General features: G+C 37.7%; 1 protein-coding gene across 1 annotated transcript; it reads left to right on the top strand.

Annotated features, from left to right (window-relative positions):
- The first annotated feature begins 5,173 nt into the window (after nt 1-5,173).
- LOC150031042 (uncharacterized) lies at nt 5,174-8,818 on the top strand. Its single transcript, XM_090309344.1, has 6 exons — nt 5,174-5,583; nt 6,046-6,226; nt 7,758-7,788; nt 7,903-8,439; nt 8,521-8,647; nt 8,761-8,818. The coding sequence occupies exons 1-6, from the start codon at nt 5,174-5,176 to the stop codon at nt 8,816-8,818; spliced, it is 1,344 nt and encodes a 447-aa protein (XP_090165470.1).
- Nucleotides 8,819-9,424: the final 606 nt, after the last annotated feature.

Below are 9,424 nucleotides of genomic sequence, written 5' to 3'. Positions count from 1 at the left end.
AAAGTTCAAGTACTCATCTAATAGTCAAGGGACTTTTAGGTTTATTGGATTTCTATCATGCAATAGATCTATTCAATAACACCTTTATTGAATTTTCAGAATAAGTTCCATTGTTTATATACCACGAGTTTTAGGACATAAAACCCAACATAAGTCACCCGAGCCTGATTACCGAGTTGTGCCAAAGGTCTGGGGTGGAGATCTCTGATGACGAGGAGAAGATGGGGGATCATGCTCCCATCAGTAGGCCAATGGTCTCGACCTTTCGAGGGAGAGGAATGGCCAGCCTAATGATGATGACGAGGAGGATGGACAGGATGAACAGGCTCCAGCGATAGAGACAACGCCCTGTGCTGGTCCCCAGGATCAGACCGAAATTCCACTAGAAGGGGAGTTCTATGCAGAGAAGGCATACCGGATGTTAGCTGAGGCACTCCAGGTAGCGACCAAGTCACTGCGAGTGATTCAGTAGACTGTCCGTCGAGCGAGGCATACGGAGAGAACGGTGAACTTCATTCCTAAAGAGAACCGTCTCTATTATGCCAGCATCGGTTTCCAGAGTGGCCTTCAAAGGGATCCAAACTCTCCCAATTCTGATTGAGGCTTGCTTCTTTCTTCCTACTCTAGTTTATTTCTTTTTGTGTGCCCTCGGCTATTTCTTTTCTTTTCTTTCCTTTTCCCTTTTATCATTTTAGTTTTGCTAATTTATTTGTTTTGTCAGTTTTGTTTTGTAGTTTTTTTTTACCGTGTTCCCTTTTTGGAGGCTTCTCTAGAGCGATATCTATTTTTTAGCAAAGAGGAGAGCCCAATGCCACCACCGCCCGATGCGCAACATTGTTATCAGGGGAGGTTTTATGTTCCTTTGTTTTCATTCTTCTTGAGCTTTACTTAGAATACATTGGATAAAATGTATGTTTTTAAGTTCGGGGTGGGGTGCTCGTTGGGTAGTTTTTCTTTATATTATCCTGGAGTCCTTGAGCGTTGTACTCGAAATATGATGTGTGCTTTCATTGCCTTGCTAGCCTATTTGCTCTGTTGTCATCATGAGAGTCTACGATGTACTCTTTCTGTAATGAAACTTGCATGAAGGGACATTAGGATTTCATGATCATGATTTTTAGCCGATTTTTAAACATCTTCTTGTCACATGCATCTTTAAGTCATTGTTTTGCGAAATTAAAACCTTGCATGCTTAAAATTGGGTTATCTGGTCTGTATTTCTGTTGTCACCCAAAAGATCCACCTTTGAATTAGGAGTAACTGTCCTTGTTTTAGAGCAAAACTAGACAAAGTGGATAAAAAAAATTGGTCTATGTGCGTAGAAAAAAAGGTAGAGAGAAAAAAACAAAGGAAAGCAAATTAGTTGCAATTCTAAAAAAAAAAAAAAAAAGAAGAGGCATAACCGGACGGTCGGGTGTGCCTGCAAAAAAATAGTGTGTGTGTTGCAGGGATAAAGGTAGAAAAGAGCTACCTCGCTGTGTATGTTAGGGCTGAGGAAAAAAGAGTGATAGGTTCTCGATGGTGGACTGTGAAAGCTACCCTTAGGTAAAGGAATACCTTTATGTTTTTTGTGTGAGTTTAGGCACCTTTGTGTGTTTAGGCACCTTGTCTTAGTGTTGCCCCTTTTTTTTGCAAGTATGGTCTGTCCGTGGTCGATAATCGATCAGATTAGGGGGGGAAAATGGGGATGAGGAAACTTTTTAAAGGCTTTTTTCGGGTGTGCCGAGCTTCTAGCAAAACTCTTGGTTCACTTATGCATGTTTAGGTAGAGAACATTCTTAAACTTGTGCTTCCTTGATTGATCATAATTGAATTTCGTTCTTGATTACAACTTTCATTTGATCTGACTGTTGAGACTGGAGTAACAACTTTGCAAATTAAGCTAGCATGTCTTTGAGTGTTTTATACAATGTTTGACTGTTTGTCTATAACTTGCTCGGGACGAGCAAGAATTAAGTTTGGGTGTTTGATAGCTCTCGAAAAAAGCTATTATTCCTAGCTTAATTCGAAATCGTTAATGGATTTTATGTGTTCATTTCCTTATTTTTCTAGGTAACGAGAAACCAAGAGGTAGAATCAAGCATTTGAAGCTAATTGGGGCTAATTTGAAGCGATTTCGAGTAGATTTGAAGGTAATAGCGATTTCGAGTAGCACCAAAATATCCCCAGCATCAGTGTCACAACATCGCGCAACACTCAAACCCAACGCTGTAAGGTAATAGCGTAGTGTTGCAATGCTCCTTTAGAGTGTCGCGACGCTACAACATTTGATGGACGGAGGAGAAGCACACGTGCGAGTGAGCGTTGCAATGCTTGACCATAGCATTGCAACGCTGCCCTGAATTTTTCTATAAATGTCTCCTTTTGCTAGGTCAAAAGTGTGCTGAATTGTATTGATAAAGGCCCTAAACGCTGAAACTCTTCATGGAGGCCTAGGAGATGCCTTGATTTTCCCTTTTTCATCTATGTATTTAGTATCATAGGTTAGATTTATTTTTTCGGATTATGGTTTTGTATTAGATTGTATCCCATTGCTTTGTCTATGAATCAATGAGGTAATTTTTGACAGATCTTGGACTAAGTGTTATTTGTAATTTAATGAGTTATATGTTCAATTTTGTATTCCAATTAAGAATTATGTTTTTCTTTAATCTCGCATGACTTAGACTTGCTTCTGTGTGTTGCACTGATGACCCTATCACGATTACATGTCTTTGCTAGTTAAGTTCAGGCTTGCACGTATCCTTATAATCGTCCATGCTTTGAATTTACCCTGTACCACAGATTAGATGAGCATGGTTAGGTGTATAGGCTAACCTTGAATCTTTGCATCATACATTTAATCTAGAAATAAAGAAATACTTTGATTATTTGAACATGGCTTTCCTGAAACTTAATCAACATAGTTGAACCTTGATTTTCATGCATGTGTTTCTAGATTTTTATGGCCGCTAAGGACCCAATTGCATCTAGGAGCATGTAGGCTAGTTAGGGAAGGTCTTTCCAGCTTCAACTATGGATTAGGATGCTTGATTTGGTTTGGATTAACCGATTTTCGGCCTTTGTAGAGATTGATTAGTTCTTATCAAATTAAGTAGCTATGCATGCATAATTCAAATATTAGTTATTTGGCATATAACAATGACTTAATTTACATTGAATGAGCACTCGATCTGAGAACTAAATGAGTCCTTTTCCGTTCCATATATCCCTTGCAATTTACTTTTCTTGCATCTTTCTAAATCGAAACAAAACCCCCGTTTTTACTATTTTTCCCGTAGTCATATCTGATACAAAAAGAAATTAATTCCTCGCTTCTATGGTTCGACCCCGCACTTACCATTGTTGCTACGTTTTAGTAGTAATAGGAGTAGTTCGTTGATATTATAAATTTTCTTTTGACCAGACTCGAGGCTTATTAACAACATATGCTTTTAGATTTGCTAGGTGTCGCTAAGAAGGAAAAGTTTTTAAACTTACTTGTAGCTCATTTACATTATTGGAAAAAGAAAATTAACTAGTACCTAAGGATAGAATATAAAAAAGCATTCAAACTAATCCCAAAATTTTTCCTTAATTTGATTTAAAACCCTTTTCTGCACTTGCTCTTGTTTCTTTTCTCTATTTGTTTAATTTCCCTCATCAAAGCCAAAAGCATTAAAACCCCTTTTTGGAATTCATAAATTTTCCTAAATTGATTCAACAGTCTCCCTGTGGATTTGACCCTGGTCTTATCGCTTTACTACATTTGTGGTATAAGTTTTAGATCGGTGAAAATAAATTATTTGTGTTTGATTCTGGGGTTGAGTAATGACATCGATCCAGAATCCCAAAAAAATTGGCACCGTTGCCGGGGAGACTTCACAAATCGGCCGAGGAATGTTTTTTAATCCCTTTTATATATAAAAAAAAATAGTTTGCCCTTTGGTTTTATGACCCTCATCTAGGAGACTGGATTTTATTTTTCTTGCAAATATAGACCAAGAGGAGAGGAGGATCCGAAGGAGATGTAGACAAGAAGTCCAAGAAGAAGAAAATCAAGAAACTGCTGAAAGCACAACAATGGGAGAGGAAGTTCATGAAAATACATTAAGGGAGCTGGCAAAGCTTGATATGGACCAGCAGCCTTGGTGCATCGTATTTCCACCAACCACGGTGCCTTTCGAACTAAAACTAAGACTGGTCAATTTATTACCAACTTTTAGGGGGATTTCAGGAGAGAACCCCTACAAATTTATCAAAGACTTCCATATGGTGTGTGTAAGTATGAGACCCCATGGAGTCACAGAAGAGAAACTAAATCTAAGGGTGTTTCCTTTTTCACTACAGGATGACGCAAAGGATTGGTTGTACTACTTGGCTCCTTGATCAATTACTACTTGGAATGAACAAAAAAAGAAATTTCTTGAAAAAATTTTCCTAGCCTCTAGGGCCCATTCCATAAGGAAAGACATTTATGGTATAAAACAGTTTGTGGGAGAATCTCTATCTGAATATTGGGAACGCCATAAATGTTTATGTGCTAGTTTTTCCCATCACCAAATTTCTGACCAATTATTAATTCAATATTTCTATAGTGGTTTGCTTACCAATGAAGGAATTCAATCGACTCAGTAGCTGGGGGTGCTCTTGTTGACAAGACCCCCAGGGAGGCCTATGAATTGATATCTCGCACGACTGAGAATAACCAAAATTTTGGCACAAAGGCCATTGAATTTGATGTATCTGGTAATTTGGAAGTTAAAGAATTAAAAACTCAAATTTCTAATTTGACTTCTCTTGTGACATAATTGGCCCAGGAAGGAGTCGCTCAAGTCAAGGCTTGTGGAGCCTGTGGAGTAGTTGAGCACACATCTGAAGCATGTCCTTAAGCACAAGTAAATGCAGTTGGGGGATACCAGAGGAAGTACGACCTTCATGGCCCAGTTTACAACCCAAGTTGGCATGATCACCCTCACCTTAAGTGGGGAGGTCGAGGCCAAGGACAAGGGCATGACAATCCTAATCGATCCAATCAACCATTGTCGTCTTTCTCAGGTATGTCTTTAGAAGAAATTGTTAAGTCTTTGGCTGAAATTCTCTTAAATTTAAAAAGAAACTCCAATAGCTACAGAAGGACTCACTCCAATTGTCCCAAGACACTAAATCCTATAAAAAAGAGACCAGAGCAAGCATGGCCAATCTAGGGACTCAAGTTACACAAATAGTTGCTGCAATAAATCGAATTGAGAACAAAAGTTTTGGAAAGCTTCCTGCCCAACTAGACCACGCCAACGTCAGTGCTATAACACTAAGAAGTGGTAAGGAGCTTCCATCACCTAAGACCTCCTCTGACGATCCTTCTTCAATTGGTAAGACAAACAAAGAAACTGAAAAGAATGATGGTGATTCTGAGACACAACCACCTACCTCTAAGGTAACTACCCCTTCTACACCTTCTCTTGAACCTTGCATTCCTAAAGCTCCATTTCCTAGTAGGCTAGCGAAGCTAAAAGAGGAACAAAGGGACGAAGAGCTGATCGAGATGTTAGAAAGGGTTCAGATTGGCATCCTGCTCTTGAATGCGATTCGGCAAATACCCAGGTATGCTAAATTCCTCAAGGATCTGTGTACCAATAAAGGAAAAGGTAAGGACAAGGAAAGGGTAGTGGTAAGTAAGAATGTATCAACTCTTCTAAAACATAATATGCCTGAAAAAATGCCGAGATCTAGGTATTTTGACTATGCCCTGTATAATTGGTAATAGAGTTATCCGTCACGCCATGTTAGATCTAGGAACTTCTATAATGTCATGCCCTATCATCTTTATGAGGATTTAAAATTAAATAATTTACAAAAAACTACTGTGTGCATCCAACTGGCTGGTAGATCTTATATCCAACCATTAAGGATATTTGAAGATGTACTTTTGCAAGTGAAGGACTTAATTTTCCCATTTGATTTTTACATATTAAAGATGGATGAAATTTGTTCTCCCTCATCTTCTACAATTATGCTACAATAGACCTTTTATGAAAACTGATAAAACAAAATTGATGTCGATAGGGGTTTACTGTCTGTAGAATCTGATGGGGAAGTTATTTCTTTTAACATGTATGATGCCATGAAATTTCCTGAGGAATATTTGTCCTTATCTTTTATTGAGCCACATGATTTTATAAATGATATATTGCATGATGAAGATGACAATGCGAACATGTTAATTGTTCCATGTATTGATATAGATGTTAGAAATATCCTAGAACTCGCATTCGTGTTAAATATTTCATTTATTAAGTAACCTATGTTAACTCGATCTTAATCCTGAGCTAGCCATGAACTCCTATTTGTTCGAGATCATCCTTTGATCTGCAAACGGTGAGAGTAGTCCAACAACGTTGCTCAATAAGCCTCCCATTTTGGGGATAAGACAGGATGAATAGCTAGGGACATAGCCCTACAAGATGGAATTCACTCCTACACGATTTAGGGTTAGCAGATAGGTTGTTCTCTTAAGTATTGATTCCAAGTCTTGAACAATTGAGGCCCCACCTTCTCATGATAGAGAAAGGATTTGACTGATAGAGATTATGAATCAAAATTGTTCATTAGAGGATCAGTGGGAACTTAAGGAACAAGATGTAGTCACAGGGGTAAAACGGTTATCTTGATCCAACTGTGATTACGAACAACCTATGAAGGATCGACTTACTGATTATGGTTATATCAAGTGGACATAATATATCTACAATGAGGGGAGTTCAACTATGGGCTATAGTGGGGTGACCCATTAGTTAAAGAATGGGGGTTAATTTGGTCTAATGAGTTTAGCCGATTAATCTCGGATCGTTGGAGCCCATGATCTGTAGGTCCGCAAGGTCCCCCTACTAGCTCGTAAATGGATAAGCTTTAAGTAGCTTGATAAGTTAATTTAAAACATTCAAATTAGAATTAAAATGGATTAGGAGAATTTATATTTAAATATGATTTCAATATATGAAGACGGATTTGTGTAAAAATTAATTTAATATTTGATATTAAATTAATGAGAATTATCTAAATTTTTATTTAAATAATTATATATTAATTTTATTAGAAAATTAATAATGTTTTCAGTTTTAAAATCAAAATTGATTTTGTAATCTTATTTGATTTTTGGAAAGTTGAAAAGTTAAAAAACATGCACAAAATGAGAAAATAGTTCTTTTCATTATCATCTTCTACATGCTCACACAAACACCACTTCCCTTCTTCACATTTACTCCAAGCATGAGCTGCAACTTATGCAGTGATCTTCTTTGAATGTTCACCTACAATAAATAAAGAAGATTGGAGTGAATTTGAGATATGCATTCAAAGAGATTTTATAGAAAATTTCGGGTTGAAGAAAGGTTCTTCAAACAAGCTGGTGTAGTGAGCTTCTCTCTGGTTTTTTTCGTCGCTTCAAGTTGTTCTTGAGTCCCACAAGTCATTCTAAAGCTTCAAGAGGATAGTGGTGAAGATCTTGAGGTGGTTCACGGTGTGTTTTGGAGAAGACAACTGCTGTTGATCAAGATCTTGAAGAGTTGTACAAAGATATGACTACAAACCCTCTTTTATTAGATAGGCGTGCTTTAGTTTCTGCCAAAATTAGTGAATTTGAATGCTTATTGATTCTTATTGCTTTCGTTGCATGTTGATACACTCTTACAATAGACTCACATGACTTGTCTCTTTCTTTTGCTGATGCTACCAAAATAGATGAACCTTCTTTTAACTTTGATATGTTTGATTTGCAGGTACAAGGGACCGAGTCTGCTTCTCGCCTGAGTATTGAAATGTGTTACTGAAGAAAGAAATACATATCCCAGTCATATTTCAAGAGAACTGGGGACACCGGCCCAAAGTGGATTCTTGATTGGACATCTTGAAAATTCATTAAAGAGGCCATTGGGTGGACCTTTGATGATCTGAAGGGAGTAAGCCCTTCCCTTTGCATGCATAGAATCACTCTAGAGGAAAGAGCCAAGCCCATAGTCCAACCCTTCAGGAGGCTCAATCCCAACTTAAAAGACGTTGTTCTCAAGGAAATAATCAAGCTTAAAGAGGATGGGATCATTTACCCCATTCCTGATAGCAAGTGGGTAAACCCCATTCACGTTGTTCCCAAGAAGACCGGCATGATCATTACAAAGAATGGTAAAGGGGGGATGGTGCCAATGCATGTGCAAAACGGATGGAGAATGTGCATTGATTTTCGAAAACTAAACGAGGTAACCAAAAAAGACCACTTTCCTATCCCTTTTCTGGATCAAATGGTTGAACGGCTTGTCGGAAAACCATTTTTCTGTTTTCTTGATGGCTTTTCTGGATTCTACCAAATCCCCATCACCCAAGAGGACCAAGAAAAGACCACATTCATGTGCACTTTTGGTACATATGCCTTTAGACGTATGCTATTTGGGCTTTGCAATGCCCCAGGTACGTTCCAAAGGTGTATGATGAGCATCTTTTCAGATTTTATAGAAAAGTGCATAGAAGTGTTTATGGATGATTTTATAGTGTACGAAGAGTATTTTGAGGATTGCTTGCATAACCTTGGTCTAGTTTTACAACGATACATTGAGACTAATCTTGTTTTAAATTATGAACAACGTCACTTTATGGCTTCCCATGGTATTGTGCTAAGGCAATTAGTTTCTTCAAAAGGAATTGAGGTAGATAAAGCTAAGTTGGATGTTATTGCTAACCTCCCCTATCCGACATGTGTTAGGGAAATTCGTTCTTTCCTTGGAAGTGCAGGTTTTTACAGGCAGTTCATCAAGGATTTTTCGAAGTTGGCATTACATCTATGGACTAGTCCAATTTTTTACTTGGAGCACATTTTGACAAGTGGAAAGCCAAAGTTCATCATTTTTGGACTCTTTCTTGACCTTTTGATCCAAAGTTCATCCATAAGGGTACTAAACTACTATCTAGGGTTCATAAGTAACATTTAAACCAAACTTCGACAAAATTTGGACTGAGAGCACATTTCGATGCGTAGAAACCATGAGTTCAACCTTTCACGACTCTTTCTTGACCTTTTGTGTCAATGTTCGTCAACACAAGTACAAAAATCCTCTCTAGGGTTCATAAGTATTTTTTGAACCAAACTCCATCCATTTGGACTTGGAGCATATTTCGACAAGGAGAAACCCAAAGTTCATCCTTTTTAGTCTCATTCTTTATCCTTTGTGCCAAAATTTGTCCACATAGGTACAAAATTCCTTTCTATGGTTCATAAGTACCTTTTGAACCAAACTTCATCCAAATTTTTACTTGGAGCACATTTTGATAAGTAGAAATAGAAAGTTCGTCATTTTTGGACTCTTTCTTGACCTTTCGGTCCAAAGTTCATCCATAAAGGTACTAAACTCCCCTCTAAGGTTCATAACTAACATTTAAACCAAACTTCGACCAAATT

This window comes from Benincasa hispida, unplaced genomic scaffold (genome assembly GCF_027475165.1).
Source record: "Benincasa hispida cultivar pf3 unplaced genomic scaffold, pf3_genome.v1.1 HicScf1507, whole genome shotgun sequence".
In the NCBI taxonomy this organism is placed as follows: domain Eukaryota; kingdom Viridiplantae; phylum Streptophyta; class Magnoliopsida; order Cucurbitales; family Cucurbitaceae; genus Benincasa; species Benincasa hispida.
This window is presented reverse-complemented; position numbering and strand designations above follow the sequence as displayed.

What these genes read in the sequence shown, in the direction of transcription:
- LOC150031042 (XM_090309344.1), top strand. Translation starts at nt 5,174, where the DNA reads ATGGCCAATCTAGGGACTCAAGTTACACAAATAGTTGCTGCAATAAAT. An exon ending in TTCCATGTATTGATATAGAT is followed by an intron (nt 6,227 to 7,757) that starts GTTAGAAATATC and finishes TTTGATTTGCAG; the next exon opens with GTACAAGGGACCGAGTCTGC. An exon ending in TGGGCTTTGCAATGCCCCAG is followed by an intron (nt 8,440 to 8,520) that starts GTACGTTCCAAA and finishes ATGATTTTATAG; the next exon opens with TGTACGAAGAGTATTTTGAG.